Raw genomic sequence first — 21807 nt, forward strand, 5'->3', positions numbered from 1 at the left:
ATGACATGCGTGTAGACCTGCTTGGCAGATATGATGGGCCACACTGAGAGCAACTGGGATTGAAAATCTTAGAGCCGTCTATGTTCTTGATCACATATCATCATTCTTATTCTTTTTTTATCAATCATACTTCAACAAAGATGGTCACTTACAGTACGGCTCATCGGAAGATAAATTGGAGCACGCAGGAGAAGGTGCAGCAGCAACAGCTCAAGGGGCGAGGGGTTTAGGGGGCACATTGATTAAAATGGGCGACAGTGCTGTGTGATCCGCTTACTGCAATGATCAGCCCTCTGCTGAGATTACTGCTCACATACGGGGACAAAAACACGATGATTCATCGTGATTCACCGTGTCCTGTAACTAGAATTGTTTTGTAAGATGCTTTGTGGTCACTTGAAAGACACCGTGGTTTTGCACCATTAAATTCAGAAGATCTACCAACTATACACGGCCTTACTCATCATCAGTACTTCAGCTAGCATATCCCTGCTTGATGCCTGCTCTAAAATATGTGATATAATGCAATATTATTATATGTCATTGATATGAAAGTAAATATCAAGGATTTGTAATGTTAACCTTCTGGAAGTTAGGAAAAGGGTCTAAATAAAGTCGTTTAGGTGAGCCTCTTATTTTATAATTAGTCCTTTCCACTGGAATGTCAAATTTGTTGTTCTATGCACTGTCAGAACTGACATAACATGGGAAGGGGCCGTTAACAAGCCCACCACGAAGGAAGGTGAGCACCAAAAAAAAAAAGATAAGGGGCATACAAAATATAACGGGTGGCAGCATCAAGAAACCACAAAGAGAAATCTGACCAAAAACGTAGCACTGATCTATTATCTATGTAATGCAGTGTGTTTGTAATCCATCTATCAATTTTATAGTGCCTTACACTGTCTGTCTATTATAGAGTGCCCTATCTATCTATCTATCTACCTATCTATCTATCTATCTATCTATCTATCTATCTATCTATCTATCTATCTATCTCTTAATTATATAGTGCCTTTCATATCTAATATATAGTGCCTTTCATATCTATCTATCTATCTATCTATCTATCTATCTATCTATCTATCTATCTATCTATCTATCTATCTATCTCTATTTATTATATAGTGCCTTTCATATCTATCCTGCCGACTACACTAAAATATCTATTATATAGTGCCTTTCATATCTATCTATCCTGCCAACTACACTAAAATATCTATTTATTATATAGTGCCTTTCATATCTATCTATCCTGCCGACTACACTAAAATATCTATTTATTATATAGTGCCTTTCATATCTATCTATCTATCTATCTATCTATCTATCTATCTATCTATCTATCTATCTATCTATCTATCTATCTATTAATTTTATAGTGCCTTCTATCTATCTATCTATGTCTTAATTATATAGTTTCTTTCATATCTGATATATAGTGCCTTTTGTATCTATCTATCTCTTGCAGGTAGTCACGTTTTTGGCTTTCATTTTTATTGGTATAAATTGTGCCTTTTAAATTATCAGTTGTATCCTATAATCTTAAATTATGTTTGTCCACCGTAATCATACTTTGTAACATGAACAATGGTGGAATTGTCTTTACTGCTCTGATTTAAATATTTATAACTGACTGTTCTCACTCATGAAGTCATTTTGTTTGTCTCTAATTACATATAAGCTTGTTTAAAGAAATGTGAAATGCCAACAGTATTCCTGATATCACAGACCACTTAAAGAGCTCCACGTGAGGTTTGCCAGGCCGGCGGTGTCCCCCCAACACTCGTGTCACAGCTGACCCTGTGAGGTGTGGTGAAGAGAGGCCAACCTTTTCTGCTTATGATTTAATAACTGAGCGTGAGAGGTGGTCTCTCATTCTCATATGTTTTTCTGTAAATGAATGTCAGTACTTGAATAAGCTATCTGAATGTAAATCAGAACACCGTAAAATTTTATTTTATTACCATTAAACCTTTTTCATTCTATGTTGACCATCCCTAATGTTTTGTTTCAGGAGGCCCTAGCAGTGGTCAGTGAAGATCAGGCTATATTTGATCCCCCGTATGGACCCCCTCCTCTACTGAAGGTGGAGATGACATCGCCAGGCAACTTCACTCAGTCTGCCAAAGAGAGCCCTGAAGCCGTCGAGCAGGACTGGATCAGTCAGAGCAGCAGGGTGGCTGTGAAGAGGGAGGTCGAGCACATCAATGGCTCCAGGTGGGTCGCTTTGTTCCAGCTCATATGCCTTCAGTTTGATCGCGAGATGTTCTTAGCCCTAACCCTAACCAGTTTTCCTTTTTGAAAGTGAGTATTAAAGTTGGCCGTGTCCCACCATGGCTCCTCCACATGACCCAGGCCAACCTTTTTTGGTGCTCAGTGACATCACCCTTCAGGGGCCATGTGGCACCTTGCTCATCTCAAATTTAGACTCCCAGCCATCCTGAGCTGTCTGGTGGTTTCTTGTTGTACTGACGTAGAGCGAGACAGTAAAGGTTTTTAATGATCAGGATAGGATCAGGAGACGAAGTGAGCCAAAATCAGAACCAAAAGTCAAGCCGATCAGTCGTCAAGTTGAAATGGCTATCGTGGAAATGCAATGCACGTAATGCAGCTACAAGGAATGAGGAACACGGTGGCCGAGAAATTGAAGAGAGACCCGTCTGTCAGATGGCGCATGTTTTACATACGACAACTGAACTGATAAAAGGGACGAGGTTGAAGAGATTGAAGCTGATCTCGTGGTACCTGTAAAGCCTTTGAACTGTGACTTGGCTCTGCCAGGCAACACATTATTGGATGTCATGTGAGGGGGCAAACTGTCAATACTTTGGAAATGTAAAGCTGTGCTGGAAGGTCTTTATGCAGTCTAATCTACTCGTGTAATCTGACATCTGATTAGTGACTGTACTCATCAAGTTTGACATCCCCTCCGACTTGACGTCGTGTAAAGTGACATCGGCTTTAGGCAAAGAGCAATATTGAAAGGTGACACAAATGCATAAGGCTCACCTCATCCTGGCAGCCATTCATTTATGTCATCCACGCCACTGCGTTGTGCCTTCGGTAAGGGCCACGCAATGCCAGGCAGGCAATCATTTGATTCTCCTCATCGGCCGCACTGTTAATTCTTAAATGTGTTTTTGTTACTTAGCAAAGGTTTGAATTAACATCATCTCTTCTGCTCCAGCCCAGTCATTAAAACTTGTTTTATTTTATTTTATTGATTTATTTATTTATTTTTGGGGTGGGTGTGCAGGGAGTCGCCAGTGGATTGCAGTGTCACCAAAAGGAACAGAATTGTGAACAACTCGGAGGCCGGTCAAATGGGCTACCACACTACCTACCAGGAGCAGAGGGGCAGTCCTCCCACCAATCCCCCCAGCAATACCACAGAAGAGAAGAGAGTCATCGTACCTGCAGGTAAGAAGCCAGCATGGTGTCCAAAGGACGTCACCCCATTTGATAGGCCTGAGCACCCTGCCTTGAAAGCATTGATTCAAGAAATCAGACATCCAAGGTTTTCCCCAAAGCATCCCACTCTTGCCTTCTTCCCTTAGTTACAGGGGTGTCGAAACTCCAGTCCTGGTGGGCCGCATTGGCTGCAGGTTTTCATTCTAACCATCTTCTTCATTAGTGACCAGTTTTTTGGCTGCTAATTAACTTCTTTTTCTTTATTTTTGATGAACTTGACTCAGGGCCCTTAATTGTCTCTTTTTCCTTGATTAGCAGTCAAACAATAATGAGACACAAAACGAGCCGCCGCATGACCAGCTCACCTGTGCCCATCACACATCATCTGAAAATAAAGAAAGGTGAGGGTCTCGGTAAGGCTGATCTCTCAGGTCGCCAAAACATCTTGACGGTGTTCTTAGAAAAAACAGAAAATCAACAGTTTTGGAAATGTCTGCTGTGGCTAGAGATGAGAAAATAATACCAAAGTGTCGAAGCTTTGTCAGTCAATCTGAAGCATAGGGAGACAGAGAACACCGCTGTCACGTGACCCGTGACGTTTGAAGCAGCGAACGTCATCAGTGCCTCCCAGCGCACTTTATTGGTTTGAAGGCGTTTCAGCGGTTTGACAGCTTTGCCGCTCAATTAACAGGTAGCCTACTGGTGACTTTTCCTATGAAGTCAGTAGACGGATTGGGAGAGCATGAGGGGGGGGTCATGAGGTCACTGGAAAGGGGTGTGTGGCGCTCCTGATATCCATGAAAAAGGACAAAGGTCCAAGTCTTTAGAGTCCTGGTGCTTCCTGTTTGTGAGACATGGATGCTATCCAGTGACCTGAGACGAAGACTGGACTCCTTCATGTGTGTCTCTTTGGAGAATCCTTGGGTCCCGCTGGTTTGACTTTGTGTTGCTCATGGAGTCCCGAATGAGGCACATGACCTGCATTGTGATGGAGCATCAGTTACAGCACTACGGCCATGTGGCGTGTTTCCCAGAGGGTGATCCAACTCGTAAGATCCTAATTGTTGGGGACCCAAGTGGCTGGACCAGGCCAAGGGGGTCGCCCACGTAACACCTGGCTGCAGCAGATAGAGGGTCATTTCTGGAGGGTGGGACTGGACCGTGTGTCTGCCTGGGGTGGCTGCCAACCAGGATCCCGAGTTGTTTCGTCGTGTAGTGGGTGCGGCAACGCGCTGTACCAGTGCATGCTCCCCAACTTGACTTGACTTGACTATATAAAATGCATCATTCTCATTCAACAATGTTGGGTTGTGAGGAGAGAGAGAGATTTGGAGAGCTTTGGTGACAGATGGCAAGTAACAGCGGAAAACGGCATTCAAAAGTTAAATAGTGTAAATGGACCAGGACCTTAGCAGAATAAAATGAACACAGACTTTCTGACCTTTTACTGGTGACATGAGACTGAAACAGTGAATGCTGCTTCACTTGCGCGCTTGAGTGCTTGCCTTGACCTCAGTTGACCACCAGATGTCGCTCTTCAAATTGGGGCTGCAGCTTCAAAGCTTCGAACCTTTATCGGCACAAATAGAAAGTCTCAAAGCTTCATGAGGCCTCATTTTCCCATCACTACCCATCACTACCAGCAAGCCATGGAATTAAATAATGCTTTTAATTAACATGAAGAATTGGCCTCTCATTTAGCTGGTCATCTGTCGGCTCGTTTCACATCTCATTTCTGTCTGGCTGCCATTTAATGAAGAAATGAACCAATTCAGAAGACTGAACCCTTAAAAACAGGGCTATTAAAATGGAATGGAAAAGGAGTTAATTATCAGTGAAAACTGCAGGCTGATTAGGAAAAGGGTTAGAATGAAAACCTGCAGCCACTACGGCCCAACAGGCCCAGAGTTTGACACCCCTGCCTTAGTGCATCCTGCTGCCGTCTCTTCCAAAGGTAAATGACGCACACCACCTTGCCGTCCACTTGATGTTACAGAGAATGTGATTTATGAGACCAGGCTGTCTTATCCCATCACTCCATGGTCCAGTTCTGACACTCGTGTGCCTATTGTAGGCAGTTGTGGCAGTGGACAGGCATCAGTATGGGCCCTCTGACAGGTCTGCAGTTACACAGTAAGCAGCGATTCTCGGTGTGTTCTGCCTCCTTTCTCTCATGGCCAGCATTACGTTTTTCAGCAATTTGTGCCCCAGTAGCTCTTCTGTGGGATCGGACCTGACAGACTAGCCTTTTCTTCCTACATGCATCAATGAACCTTTGGGTGCCCATGACCCTGTCACCAGTTCACTGGTTGTCCTTCCTTGGACCACTTTTGGTAGGTACTAACCACTGCATATCAGGAACACCCCCCAAAAGACCTGCCATTTTGGAAATGCTCTGCGACCAACCAATTTCCTCGTTAACAATTCGCAGCCACACACGCCTGCAACCCATGGTGCCTCAGCTGCACTGTTTTTATTTAAACACTCAAGCACTGCCGCGGACCTCTTACTCACTTCACCACACTCACAAAATTGATTTGGAATCCAGAGGCAATGCCCTTGCCTCAATTCAAACTTTTGGATCCATCGGGCAGTAACGCTACCCACTGTGCCACCTGTTGAGGATGAAGAGTTGGATTTATTTCACACTGCTATCTGCTGGCCCAACTGGGATATACCTATCCATCCATCCATCCATTGTCCACCACTTATCCGAAGTCGGGTCGTGGGGGCAACAGCCTAAGCAGGGAAGTCCAGATGTCCCTCACCCTGGTCACCTTCTCCAGTTCCACTGGGGGGACTCCGAGGTGTTCCCAGGCCAGCTGGGAGATATGATCCCTCCAGCATGTCCTGGATCTGCCCCGTGGCCTTCTCCCAGTGAGACATGCCTGGAACACCCCCCTAGGGAGGCGTCCAGGGGACTCCTCTCAATGCGGAGGAGCAGCTACTCTACTCCGAGTCTCTCTCAGATAACTAAACTCCTCACCCTATCTCTAAGGGAAAGTCCAGCCACCCTGCAGAGAAAACTCATTTCGGCCTCTTGTATTTGCGATCTTGCTCCTTCGGTCACTACCCAAAACTTGAGGCCATAGATGAGGGTAGGAACGTAAATCGACTGGTAAATCAACAGCCTCGCCTTTTGGCTCAGCTTACTGCGGATGCCGCACCGATCCGTCTGTCAAGCTCCCGCTCCATTCTTCCCTCACTTGTGAACAAGACCCCGAGATACTTGAACTCCTCCACTTGAGGCAGTAATGTGTTCCGGGATATTACCTATTTAAGTCTATTTCACACTGCCATCTTCTGGCCAAAATGGGATACAGCAATTTTAATTAACTTAAATGCAGTACAGAATTTATATAAGGAAAACAAATATAAAAGTTATTCCTATATGAAAGAAAAAAAAATACTAAAAAGATAAGAGACACAACATTTAGTCACCAGGGTCACCACTAAACTCATTTTTTATGTAATTTTTGTTCTTTTGGTTATTATAACTTATGTTTATGTTTGTTATTTATATTTATTATTTCTATCATTATGTATTTTTAATCAGTTTCGTTAATTGTTTGGTTTTTGGATATGTGGGTGCTTGCTCTGCCATGTTTTGTGGGTGGTTCCCCAAGAGGCGGTTCCAACTGTCAATCTCTATTGAGGGACCGCCCCAAGCCCTATAAAGGCTGATGGGAAACGTAGTTCCCTCCCTGTACATTGAATGTGCTTTGGTGGTTTGGTGAGTTCTCCTTTTGATCATTGCTGTTCTTTAGATTGTGCTCTGTCTTAAGGATTTCATTTTGTTTTGGGACTTGTTTAATGAAGATTGCCTTTCAGTGATTTGTTTTTGTCTCTATTTTACCGTTTCAGATTTTATTTGTATTTTCTGTTTTTTTGTTAACCCTTAAACCGCCGGAACTGGCTATGGTCAGTTCCCTGTGTAATTTGCCAGCACGCTGGTGCTGATCAGCCCGTGCCATACATTCATTCAGCAGCCAGCTCCTGACCACTGGCGCCCCCTGTAGCATCACTGTCCCTGGGGTTTAGCCGCTGCACTAAGTGAGCCTGCAAGCATCTGCATTTACCTCTGTGTGCTTGTGTGCAGCCTGTTCAAGCACAGTTGGCTTGGTGATTTACTGAATTTCATCAATGGCGTCAGTTGCACCTTGTACATATTGTTCCAGTAGTTATTTTAATAGTCTTTACAGTACATTGGCAGTGGGTTAAATAATCAGTGTTGCTGTAACTGTGATGCTCTTTTCACTAAAAAAAATGTGTTCCATTGAAATTTCACTTTTTCTTGGTGAATTGTGACGTTTCCTTAAAAAGTGCAGCAAAAAAGTATTTGGCGTCCAGAGGTGCATTAACCCACCAAGTATGTGGCAGTTTAAGGGTTAATAAATCTTCAATTTTATAAATTTTTCTTATGCTCTTGTCTCAAACCCCAGCCTGAGTTTTTATGGTTCTCCCTCTGGAGAGAGACATACTTCAATCTTTTGAGACTCTTTGCTATTCCTTTTGAATTTATAAGTGTGATCCCTGTCCTGAGGCCTAGTGAGGCCTATTGCTGCCCATTTTTCCCCAGGCAACAGAGAAGAAGCAGTAGTTGTATTTGTGTAATGTGACAAGTGTCCTTTTGTCCCGTTTTCTGCAGATCCCAGCGTATGGACTCATGACCACGTCCGGCAGTGGGTGGAGTGGGCCATCAAGGAGTACGGACTTGTGGATGTGGACGTGTCTCTGTTTCAGAATATTGACGGCAAGGAGCTGTGCAAAATGACAAAGGAGGACTTGTCCTTGCTGACCACGGTGTACAACACGGACATCCTGCTCTCACATCTCAGTTACCTCAGACAAAGTAAGGAGGTCACGCCTGCCGATGAGAAGAAGAGCCATAGTGTGGTCTTTACCTACTCAAAGCTATCAGATGACTTCTAACAGTATGGGCAGCGTTGCATTGCCTTCATTTATTTTAATATTTTTTTGTTTCCTTCGTTCATACAAGTTTTGATTTCACTCTTTGCTGTCTTTGCAGTTATTTAGTATTTAATGCCATTTCTTGTTGTATAGTAAACATGTACAGGTGCATCTCAATAAATTAGAAAATCATCGAAAAGTTAATTTATTTCAGTAATTCAATTCAAAAAGTGAAACTCGTATGTTATATAGATTCATTACACACAGAGTGATATATTTCAAGTGTTTATTTCTTTTCATTTTGCTGATTATGGTTTACAGGTGATGAAAACCCAAAATTTAGTATCTCAGAAAATTAGAATACAGTGGAACCTCAGTTTGCGAGTATAATTCGTTCCGGAAACGTGCTCGCAGTCCAAAGCACTCGTATATCAAAGTGAATTTCCCCATAAGAAATAATGCAAACTCAGATGATTCGTTCCACAACCCATATAAAAATTATTAATACAAAATATAAAGTAAAAATACATAAAACAAATTAACCTGCACTTTACCTTTGAAAAGAATCATGGCTGGTGTGAGTGAGTTTCTAAACTCTTGTGGGATTGCACCCAATGGGACGACACACGGAAGAGCGTCCTAAAACAATCGCAGTCTCCCAGCGCTGCAGCAGTTCAAATCTGAAAAGATTGCGGACATGCTATAAGCGCCTGCCGTCGATGGGTGATACAAGGAACAAGGAACGTTATAAATGCGCAGGGTACAGGATTACTTGGCCACGACCCTGCCTGACTGCTGTGTCTGTGTATAGGAGAGTGACAGATCTCGCTACAATAAATAACCGTGCTGTTGCTGTTTCAAGCTGAATAAAGCTGGTGTTGCTAAAGTACTGAGACTCAGCTTCATGTTTTGGGGTGCAAGACGGGGACTCGCACACCACAGCACATGCGCGCGTGCGCACACACACACAGTCACAATGCTGTAGTAAACAGTATACGCTCGTACGGATGTTGACTATATGAGTGAGGCACACCGACTCAGATGGAAAATAAGAGATGATTACCCACAATCCCGCAGCAAGAGAGAGAACCACCATCAGCTTAGTTGTGATCACATGATGCTCAGCAGACAAAGTGTATACATACCACTCGTATTGCAAGACCTCGCTCGTTTATCAAGTCAAAATTTATTAAAAATTTTAGCTCGTCTTGCAAAACACTCGTAAACCAAGTTACTCGCAAACCGAGGTTCCACTGTATTGTGAAAAAGTTCAATATTGTAGACTCGTGGTGTCCCACTTCATTCGGCTAATTAACTCAAAACTCCTGCAAAGGGGTCCTGAGCCTTTAAAGGGTCTCTCAGTCTGGTTCAGTAGGCCACACAATCAGACTGCTGACTTGCCAGTTGTCCAGAAGACGGTCATTGACACCCTCCCTCCACAAGGAGGCTAAGCCACAAAAGGTCATCGCTAAAGAAGCTGGATCTTCACAGAGTGCTGTATCCAACATGTTAATGGAAAGTTGAGAGGAAGGAAAAAAGGTGCACAAGCAACAGGGATAAGCGCAGCCTTGAGAGGATTGTGAAGCACAGGCCATTCAAGAGTTTGGGGGAGATTCACACGGAGTGGACTGCGGTGGAGTCAGTGCTTCAAGAGCCACCACACACAGACGTATCGGGGACATGGGCTACAACTGTCACACAATTCCTCGTGTCAAACCACTTCTGAACCAAAGACGACGTCAGAAATTACTCACCTGGGCTAAGAAGAAAAAGGACTGGACTTGTTGCTCAGTGGTCCAAAGTCCTCTTTTCAGATGAAAGTCAATTTTGCATTTCATTTGGACATCAAGGTCCCAGAGTCTGGAGGAAGAGTGAAGAAGCACATAATCCAAGATGCTTGAGGGTCCAGTGTGAAGTTTTCATAGTCAGTGATGATTTGGGGAGCCATGTCATCTGCTGGTGTTGGTCCACTGTGTTTTATCAAGTCCAAAGTCAGCACAGCCATCTACCAGGAAATTTGAGAGCAGATTTAAGGTGCTTCCCTCTGCTGACAAGCTTTATGGAGAGGCTGATTTCATTTTCCAGCAGGACTTGGCACCTGCCCACACTGCCAAAAGTACCAGTACCTGGTTTAATGACCATGGTGTCACTGTGCTTGATTGGCCAGCAAACTCACCTGACCTAAACCCCATAGAGAATCTATCAAGAGGAAGATGAGAGACACCAGAGCCAACAATGCAGACGAGCTGAAGGCCGCGATCAAAGCATTCTGGGCTTCCATAACACCTCAGCAGTGCCACAGGCTGATCGCCTCCATGCCACGCCGCGTTGATGCAGTCATTCATGCCAAAGGAGCCCCAACTGAGTACTGAGTATGTATATGGACAGACTTTTCAGCAGGCCAACACTTCTGTATTAAAAATCTTTTTTTTTTTGTTGGTCTTATGTAATATTCTAATTTTCTGAGATACTGAATTTTGAGTTTTCATTACCTGTAAGCCATAATCAGGAAAAGGAAAAGAAATAAATGCTTGAAATATATCACTCTGTGTGTAATGAACCTATATAATATAGGAGTTCCACGTTTTGAATTGAATTACTGAAATACATTAACTTTTCTATGATATGCTAATTTATTGAGATGCACCTGTACAGCATGGCTAAGACAGAACTCTGTGGTCTGTCGTGTTTCAGTCTTTCCTTTCTTTTTAATCCCGCAAATTAAATGCTCTCCAAAACGTTCTTCAGTCATTGCTAATTTAGAGATTTATGGGAATAAAAAAATGTATCATATTAGAATCGGGCAAAGATTCCAGCGCATTGACCTCCTTCTTTGTTTCTTCTTCTGTTTCAGGCAGCCCCACTTTCTCTTACACGGCTCCTCCGGTCCTCACACAGCAGCCGCAGCGGCTACAGGTGAAGACGGGTAAGTTGAGATGGTGGAGTGAATATGATGTCTGGCCTACGTTTTGTTTTTCAATGTGGTCGCCGAGAATGCTAATCCGCTTACTGTATGTGAATTTTCACAAAGTTTTGCTAAGCCATTCAAGTCAACCCTATCGTAGTTCACTTGACATTTCGGTCGTTTTCATCCGGTGTGTCATTCAAGGTTTTGGTCACGAAGGGCTGGACCTGGAGAGTGGAGTAGACGTGCATTCTGTTTGAATCTGAGCTTTTGCAGATTCGGCCCTCGAACTCATGCAGTGTGATTGATGACATGGTCATGAAGCAAAAAGAGTAACAGTTGACAGCTCTCATGCCCCCAACTGGCGAGAATGTCAAAGTGAATTAGCATAGCGGACCTTTTGAGACACGTAATCAATACAAACGACATCCTCCATATCATCGCCAGCTGACGGATTATATCTCTATGCTGACTTGGGAACACCTGGCAGGTCCACAAGAAGAGCTGGAATCTGTAGCTGGGGACAGAGAAGTGGGGGCTGCCACTGTGACCCTCAATGGCGAAAGTGATTTTAGAAAATGAGCTGAGCTGAGATATCCAGCATCAGTTTCTACTTTGCCCATTATAGGACTGCAGTGTGGTACAGCCTAGCAGCAGAAGGCGCCCGTCTGCTGCAGAGCCCATTCATGTCCACATTCACAGTTAGTCAATCAATTTAAGCAAGGGAAGCCAGAAAGTACACATGTAAAGTCCACTTAGATAGTGACTGGGAGTTCATCGTAGCCATAGAATTGTGAGACCTTCGCTCTTCATTGTGCCACCCTGTGTGATGTGACCCCTTCCATGGTGAACCCTATAAAGGGCAGCTTAGACAGTCATGAGCATGGCCGGATTAAGGTGGGTGCTATTGATGCTGTAGCATTAGGCCCATTCCTGAAATAGGCCCAGATGAAAACAGACGAGAATTTTCCGGAAGCTGAACAGTTTTCCTTTGCTATATTAACCTCAAAATAATTCTTAGAATGAAATTTGGAGTCCGACTTTCAGACGCCTAGACACAGCGTTACTTATTATACAGTTACTATTGTTCTTTGCGCTGTGATGTAACTATAACGTCGTCGTCTTTATTGTTAACCGAAGATTTCAAGTTAATGCTATCAATTTTACGTTAAACAGTTTACTTAGTAATTTAGCTGCGTTTTATGCAATATCTTGGGGATTCTTGCCACTTTATTATTGTTCGGTAAGTGCCACGTAGTAAATTTTTCACCCAAGATAGATAGATAGATAGATTTTGGTATAGTAGGCAGGATTAGACTATAGATAGATAGATAGATAGATAGATAGATAGATAGATAGATAGATAGATAGATAGATAGATAGATAGATAGATAGATAGATAGATAGATAGTTGTACAGTAAAAATCGATGGCTATTTAAATGGTTATCTGTAAAGGTAAAACTAAAAGCCGGCCCGCGGGCCCGGCGTGAATGTTTAGAATTTTTAAAATCCTCGACAGGATTCTGGTCTATTATGAAATTTAAATCGTGGAGAAATTTTTACCCTCAAGAGGCTGAACTGAGTCACTTTGACCCAATGTCTCTGCAAATTCATTTTTTCTTACTCTGTTTCGTAAGAGAATTGCAAAATTTTGTGTATTTCATTGTTAGGTTTTCTGCATTAAGTGCACTTTTCAGACAAATGGTATTGAATGTTGATGTTACATAATTTGATGTTAATCTCGAGTTGTTACGATACTACGTCATTGTTATTATTCATGTTCAATAAAGGCTGGCTGGTTGCATCGCAAGCAATTAAGGCTCCTTGGTCTGTCAGAGTGCGCATGTATGGTGAGTGTCGAATGCACAGGCACTGATGCCGAGAAAAAATAGGCCTTTTTTGCGCTGCAGCATCAGGCCCAATTTCGTCTTAATCCGACCCTGGTCATGAGGGTTCAGGAGATCTGAGGTCCATTCAGCTTGTTATTATGATTTTTACAAATGTTTGTTTTGATCCCTAAGTGTAAATATTTCTTAAAGCCTTTTAAACCGAAGCCGTTGCGCCTTTAAGTCCTTGTTGACTAGTCTGAGAGGAAATGCGTCGGGCCGGCAGCCACTTCCTGAGCCAAATGGCGTCTCTTCCACATGCAGTGCTGGAATTTCACCTTTTTCCTGTTAGTTAGATGTCCCGTTTTTCTTAGTGGCATTCAGCTGGCTTTTTTCGGGGTGTTAAATCAGGCCAGGTTCTGAATGAAAGAGAAACGAGGAAGCAGCTGTTGTCAGTTCCACAGTTGGACCTTGAACTAACATGTCTGAATATGCTGATGTAAAAAAAGAAAAGAAAAATCCCAGAACAGGTCACCGACCAAGCTGATCTGCTCAGTACCTTTAGTGCCATTCTCTTTATTTTTTTTACAGAAGCAAATTATGAGGATATCAGAAGGACCAGCACATGGGGGAACCCAGTAAACAACGTCCCGAAAGGTATGTCCGGTGCGGTTGATGAGCCGTCAAAGCTTTACAAGCAGGGGCTGAGTGTCCATTTTCAGCAGAGATTCCTTTTGCGGCCTCACACCTCCATTTTCTTCTTATTTTCATTCTCATTCTCCTGATTGATGTCCGTGTTCCATGTTCAGTCAGCCCTCACCCCAGGTTGAGCATGTAGACAGCCATCAACATCCATGTTTGATTTCTTCTTTCCCTGAAGCTCCAGTTTGTCTTTCAGGTCACTCGTAATTACGAGAGTAAATCATAAAGTAAAAGCAATTTGAAAATTACGTGGTAACCACAATGGATAGAAGGTGACGCAATACAATGCATTTGTGATGATTTATGGGTAGTTTGAACACACACACACAGCGCAGCACTCTGCCATTAGTCTTGTTGAAGCCAAGGTCAAACTGAACATGGCCGCTCCTCTGTGGGATGGCACCATTGCTGAACAACACGGCATAATGAGATTTCTTTGGGCTGTGTGTGTTCAAACTGCCATCAAGAACATGTTGTACTGTGTCAGCTTCTATCCTTTGTGGTTCCAGCATAATTTTCAGATTGCCATTACTTTTTCATAGTTGGTCATCACCACTCAACTGGGGGTATTGGGGACCTCATGGTAAACAACTCTAAAGTCATTGCTTTGTATGGCATTGGCTGAAAAGTGTTAGAGATCTAAAGGTCCAGCGGTATGGTGGGAACCACCAGCTTTATGGACATACTGCACACTCCGGGTCATCAGTGCATTTTAGCATTGTAGTTATAACCATTAAATGGTAGCACCAGTATGAACAAGAACATAAGGATGCATAGTGATGAGTGAAATTGACACGAAATTCACACAAAACAAAGCTAAATATGCCTGTGGCCCACCAGGCTGACACCGCCAGCTGAACCTGACACAGACAAGCATGGGACACAAGTTCAAGGCACACCGGTTTTTATTTTCTTTTTTTCCTTCCCCGTTCCCCACAAGTATAACATAGTCCAAGCATGGCACAGTGCACAAACAATTAAACTCTTCCTTTACTCCTCGGGTCAAGCTTCGTCGCTCCTCCTCACGACTCTGGCTCTCGGAGTGGTAGCTACTGGTTCCTTTTATAGCACACCAGAAAGTGCTCCAGGTGCTTGATGATTTATTTCCAGCAGCACTTCCAGGTGTGACAGAAGAACTGTCCATAAGGGCTCAGCAGCTCCTGCTGCAGCACCCCCTGGCGGCACCTGCAGATCCCAACAGGGCCGCACCAAACTCCAACTCCCATGGAGCCCTGCAGGAGTCCGAGGCACTGCTGCAACCCAGGGGGGCTGACATCTAGTGTCCTGGGGGAGGTAACGTGCTAGCTACGCTGGCTCCCCCGGTCTTCCCAGTGTGGAAGGCCCCTGCCACACACTACAATGACGTAACCGCAACGAATAGAAGTTGACACAATACAAACACATCCACGATGGCTTAGGGAAGTCCGAACACACACAGTGTGACACAAATCTGGAAGCATTTACATGAATTATGCCTGCGTCTGCTTGTCATTCAGGTCTCAAGTGAAAATAAAAATCACCAGACTCATGTCCCGTCAGGTGTAGAAGTTGTGCTGAGCCACCAGAGATGTTCTGGTTGTCCAATTTTCACTTTGCCAATTGTGATAACGATCGCGATCCTAAAGATGCATCAGAGACTGAAAAGTGACTTGTGCAAGAATCCTGAACCAGGAAAGAGTAACATCCAAGGAGCGGCTTTCCATGTTGTTGGATTTCTTTGTGGAGAGAACTCAGAAACGTGCACGATGGTGTGTTCTGGTGTAACTTTGTGTCTTAGCAGTGATGTGAACAAGAGGTTTATTTTGAAGCGTTGTTTTTATTTATTGTTAATTTTTCTTTTTGAATTTAAGATTCTCAGTATACGTGATGGAATTTTGGCAGTCTCCTTTGTTATTGTGAATTTCCCCTTGGGGATTAATAAAGTATCTATCTATCTATCTATCTATCTATCTATCTATCTATCTATCTATCTATCTATCTATCTATCTATCTATCTATCTATCTATCTATCTATCTATCTATCTACCTAATCTTGCCTACTACATCAAAATCTTTCTATCTATCTATCTATCTATCTATCTATCTATCTATCTATCTATCTATCTATCTATCTATCTATCTAATCCTGCCTACTATACCAAATTCTATCTATCTATCTATCTATCTATCTATCTATCTATCTATCTATCTATCTATCTATCTATCTATCTATCTATCTATCTATCTATCTATCTAATCCTGCCTACTACACCAAATTCTATCTATCTATCTATCTATCTATCTATCTATCTATCTATCTATCTATCTATCTATCTATCTATCTAATCCTGCCTACTACACCAAATTCTATCTATCTATCTATCTATCTATCTATCTATCTATCTATCTATCTATCTATCTATCTATCTATCTATCTAATCCTGCCTACTACACCAAATTCTTTCTATCTATCTATCTATCTATCTATCTATCTATCTATCTATCTATCTATCTATCTATCTATCTATCTATCTATCTATCTATCTAATCCTGCCTACTATACCAAATTCTATCTATCTATCTATCTATCTATCTATCTATCTATCTATCTATCTATCTATCTATCTATCTATCTATCTATCTATCTATCTAATCCTGCCTACTACACCAAATTCTTTCTATCTATCTATCTATCTATCTATCTATCTATCTATCTATCTATCTATCTATCTATCTATCTATCTATCTAATCCTGCCTACTATACCAAATTCTATCTATCTATCTATCTATCTATCTATCTATCTATCTATCTATCTATCTATCTATCTATCTATCTATCTATCTATCTATCTATCTATCTAATCCTGCCTACTACACCAAATTCTATCTATCTATCTATCTATCTATCTATCTATCTATCTATCTATCTATCTATCTATCTATCTAATCCTGCCTACTATACCAAATTCTATCTATCTATCTATCTATCTATCTATCTATCTATCTATCTATCTATCTAATCCTGCCTACTATACCAAATTCTTGCTATCTATCTATCTATCTATCTATCTATCTATCTATCTATCTATCTATCTATCTATCTATCTAATCCTGCCTACTATACCAAATTCTTGCTATCTATCTATCTATCTATCTATCTATCTATCTATCTATCTATCTATCTATCTATCTATCTATCTATCTATCTATCTATCTAATCCTGCCTACTACACCAAATTCTTTCTATCTATCTATCTATCTATCTATCTATCTATCTATCTATCTATCTATCTATCTATCTATCTATCTTATCTAATCCTGCCTACTACACCAAATTCTTTCTATCTATCTATCTATCTATCTATCTATCTATCTATCTATCTATCTATCTATCTATCTATCTATCTATCTATCTATCTATCTAATCCTGCCTACTATACCAAATTCTTGCTATCTATCTATCTATCTATCTATCTATCTATCTATCTATCTATCTATCTATCTATCTATCTATCTATCTATCTAATCCTGCCTACTATACCAAATTCTTTCTATCTATCTATCTATCTATCTATCTATCTATCTATCTATCTATCTATCTATCTATCTATCTATCTATCTATCTATCTATCTAATCCTGCCTACTATACCAAATTCTATCTATCTATCTATCTATCTATCTATCTATCTATCTATCTATCTATCTATCTATCTATCTATCTATCTATCTATCTATCTATCTATCTAATCCTGCCTACTATACCAAATTCTTGCTATCTATCTATCTATCTATCTATCTATCTATCTATCTATCTATCTATCTATCTATCTATCTATCTATCTATCTAATCCTGCCTACTATACCAAATTCTTGCTATCTATCTATCTATCTATCTATCTATCTATCTATCTATCTATCTATCTATCTATCTATCTATCTATCTATCTATCTAATCCTGCCTACTATACCAAATTCTATCTATCTATCTATCTATCTATCTATCTATCTATCTATCTATCTATCTATCTATCTATCTATCTATCTATCTATCTAATCCTGCCTACTATACCAAATTCTTTCTATCTATCTATCTATCTATCTATCTATCTATCTATCTATCTATCTATCTATCTATCTATCTATCTATCTAATCCTGCCTACTATACCAAATTCTATCTATCTATCTATCTATCTATCTATCTATCTATCTATCTATCTATCTATCTATCTATCTATCTATGGAATGTCAATAATTTTGGTTATGCTATGAATATTCCGCGACACCATGTTGTTTATCTATCGACGTTGCCATTTTGGATTTGTAGGCTGCCACGGGTTTAACTAGAGACACAGCAAGGAGGGGATGCTCATTTCAGCATTATAAATGGGTCATTCAAGTGTCCAACTTTCTGGCTACCTGTCCAAAACCTTCTGCTGCACATTGTTTTAACGTTTATTTTGGCCCTGACCTTGTTTTTCTTCAAACTAACATTTGTTTGGGAATGTTGTCAGTATACGACCTGACTCGACATGTGGTCTTATGCATCACGAGTAATGTGAGGTTTTCCTGGGGACAGCAATGTATAAAACATATCTTTTTTGAGTGGAGTATTCCTTTAATTCCCTCCAGTCATTTCTGTTCTGCCGGAGCAGAGTGAATATTTATTATCGGGATCAGAAGATGAAACAGGAACGAGACGGAGGGCTCCGTGGGGTCAAAACCAAAGAGACTAACCGATCTTTTGCCACACCAAAAAACTTGCGACAAGAATCAAAACTTTAATACAGAAAGTAAGTCAGAAAACTTAGAAAGAAAATGCCACAAAGCATACGTTAAGTCTTTTAAATTGATCTAAACACAAGATAACAAAATGGCGCATAATATAACCCTTTATGGGGTTGCACCAATGGAGTCACACAAGAAACTTCATGGGGGAATTCTGCGGGAGTATTTCTCTGCAACAGCCGACGTGATAAGTTACAAAATGGTGCTGCCTATCATTGTTCAAGATGCTACAAAATTAGAAGTGTGTCAGAAGCTGAGATAGATAGAAATGAATGTTTGAATTTATCGAGCTCAGAAATCCCAGAATAGCTGCCAAGAAGTCCCAGAAGCTCCTCAGGAAAGTGAAAAAAAATTAGTAAAGAACGCCAATGACAATAGTTACAACTTACTTGTGACCTCTGCCACTCAAAGTCTTAAATCATTAAGGTACTAGCTGAACGTTACACTCCCCTCCAGAATGCAAAAATAATTAAATATCCTGAGGTGCCTTCATCCACATCTATGAGAATATCACCTGAAGTGTCTTCTGAAAGTCCCACAGCTCCCTCTAGTGGCCCCTAGTATCCCTACCTCCCTCAGTCTCAATGCCTGGCCTACCTCTATCAAGTATGAGGGTCCACATATCCCAGGCAAATGTCATGTAGTGCCACCTTTGTATAATTTTACTATTTTTGACAGTTATTTCCTGTTATTAATATTTTTTAATGTTATGACAGTGGTGACTTTGGCCTTTTTGTTTTCTTATGTTCACTTCCGTGTTATTGTAGGGACGATGATCCATCACCAGTTACTTGCCGCTTGTGACATCGTTATTTGTTTAAATTTGATCCACGTATTTTCCTCATCCACCTAACTGAAGCACCTTTTTGCTGTCATTTTTCCAATAGACAAAGATGACCACCTAACAGCGTGGCAGGTTTCTCCTAATTTAGTGCCCGTCCCCTAAATCCAGGGGTGTAGCCATGAATTAACTTCAGGAGTGATGAGAAAGTGTTTGAATCACAATTCAGTTTGTGTCCAATCAGTTGGAACTGTCATAAAATAAATTTCAGGGGGGCCCCCAAACCCAAAATCTCCCGTTCTGCTAATAACTTCTTGATTTCTGCTCTCTGAATGCCCACTTCCAGGACACCTCATTAATCTATGAGGCATTTGACTACCTGGATACTTACTTTGCCATTTTTGTATGCTGCTCTGCCCTTTTCTGATGTCCCTGCTATCCCAACAATCCATCATGCTAATGGTGGTCCCCTTACCGATCTTTTTATGACTTTCATGAGCTTCATTCACTTGTAAACATTTGCCTGGAATTCACTGTTTTGCAGGGTCACCGCCGCAAATCCAGCCAGCCAGCCGAGTGTCAGAACAGGCGCCAAGGACAGTGCCAGGTACTGGATTGGTAACAACATAGACTGCCTAGTGACATTTCTGAGCTCAGTTATGAGAATATCTACTAACACAGAACTCAATGTTCTCTGCAGATCCGTACCAGGTGCTTGGTCCAACCAGCAGTCGCTTAGCCAACCCAGGTAGGTGGCATGTATGTTGGCACTGCCCAGCCTTGGATGAAACTTCTGAAAGCTGATAATAAATGACCGAGCAGGACTGGTTGAACTCCTCCAGCGAGTCGCTGTGTCGCTTGGGTAGAATAGTGAGTTAGTGTTATGGGTGAGCAGGGCCTGGGTGAGCCTTGCTTCTAGTAGATTCCGGAACACAAATTTGTTCTTTTTGTTCCTTACTAAACAAGAGTCAAAATGGCAAGATGGAAAAAAAAGTGAGTTCAAAGATGACCACAAGCTTTCAGGTGATATCTTCCTCAGCCCCCATTCTCCATTCACATGCCCCATCTTCATCAGAGGGCATCTCCTCACTCGGCCAGTCTCTGTCTTTGACTCCACATGTCCAAAGCCCCACAGCCTAGTTCTCCTCATCTCGTTGGCCTTATTCTCAACTCTCAAATGACGTCCTCATCTGGCTGCTTCTCAGATGAAGTCCACACATCCAGCTGGTCATTGTCACCTCAGTCCTCTACCTCCTATGCCTTCAATGGGTTTGTTTCCGTCCCGTATTCTATAACCTCTGACACCGCTTTTATTAGGGGGACATCCTTAGAATCAGAACAGATCATGGCTCCTTGAACTTCTTGCTTAGTGGTCACATCCATATTCAGTATGTCAGTTAAGTAACAGGACCCGTCACTGATGCATGGTTGAGCAAAAACATTCTGAACACTGCTATATGAAGCAAGTGACAATGGCTATCTGGTAACAACGGCGCACACCAAGGTCAGGAATCTATTTGACGATGAACTGACATGAGATACGTGTGGTCAAGGTTTTGACTGTAGAAGATGTGATCAGGTGTAAAGACCTGAGTGACTTTGATAAGCTTGTGGGGTGTGCATGGTCACAAGTTCCCACCAACTGTGGTCCAAGAAGGGAAAACCACGAACTGCAGACAATGTGTTGGGCAGTCATGATTCATTGATGCAGGAGGTCAATGAAGGCTACCCTGTCAGGTAAACACCAACAGAAGTGCTACTGTGACTAAGCTGCATATCATTTTATGATGATGATGGGAGCAATGTGTCACAGCACACAATGTACTGAACCCTGCTGCAAATGGGTCTACACTGATGCTGGCCAGTTGGAGTGCCCATGCTAACCCTTACCCAACATCAAAAGCATCTACAATTGGCAAGCAATCATCAGAAATTAACCTTGGATTAATGGAGGAAGGTCACCTGGTCTGATGAATCGTGTGGATGGCTAGGTATGGGTGCATCATTTACCTACAGAAAAAGGATGGCACCAGGACACACTGTGAGAAGAAGAAGAGAAGCCAGTGAAGAGAGTGGGATACTTTGGGCAATTTTCTACTGAAGAAACTCTGGTTCTGGGCATTGATGTGGATATTAGATTGATGCATACCATCGTCTTAAACGTTGTTGCAAACTAGGTACGACCTTTCATGATAGTGGATGGACGTGACATATTTCAGCATAATGAAGTGCCCCGCCACACTGTGCGAATGGTTTGAGGAACACGATGAAGACTTAAAGGTGTTCTCCTGGTCTCCAAATTCACCAGATCTCTGTCCAATCGAGTATCTGTGGGATGTGTAGGAACAAGTTGGATGTATGGTGGCTCTCCATTTCACAACTTACAGGAGTTAGAAGGTCTGATGGAGGAGCAACAGCATATTAGGAAGGCAGTCATGTTTTGACTCAGCAGTGTGTATATATCACTCCAACCAGACACTGTTGCATGTGCCGGACTCAA

The 21807-nt window shown here is 41.9% G+C and overlaps 1 protein-coding gene across 4 annotated transcripts in view; it reads left to right on the forward strand.

Moving 5' to 3' along the window:
- Positions 1 to 21807, forward strand: part of fli1rs (Fli-1 proto-oncogene, ETS transcription factor-related sequence) — a 101450-nt gene that overhangs the window by 72464 nt on the left and 7179 nt on the right. For 3 of the 4 annotated variants that reach the window (XM_028823728.2, XM_028823730.2, XM_028823727.2), the window contains exons 2-8: positions 2018 to 2220; positions 3260 to 3423; positions 8063 to 8266; positions 11180 to 11251; positions 13649 to 13714; positions 19852 to 19914; positions 20008 to 20055. In XM_028823728.2, the coding sequence (XP_028679561.2) occupies positions 2018 to 2220; positions 3260 to 3423; positions 8063 to 8266; positions 11180 to 11251; positions 13649 to 13714; positions 19852 to 19914; positions 20008 to 20055 (820 nt within the window). The remainder of the gene's footprint in view (positions 1 to 2017; positions 2221 to 3259; positions 3424 to 8062; positions 8267 to 11179; positions 11252 to 13648; positions 13715 to 19851; positions 19915 to 20007; positions 20056 to 21807) is intronic. The other variant, XM_028823729.2, reaches the window with a different exon arrangement.

This window comes from Erpetoichthys calabaricus, chromosome 17 (assembly GCF_900747795.2).
Source record: "Erpetoichthys calabaricus chromosome 17, fErpCal1.3, whole genome shotgun sequence".
Lineage (NCBI taxonomy): Eukaryota > Metazoa > Chordata > Cladistia > Polypteriformes > Polypteridae > Erpetoichthys > Erpetoichthys calabaricus.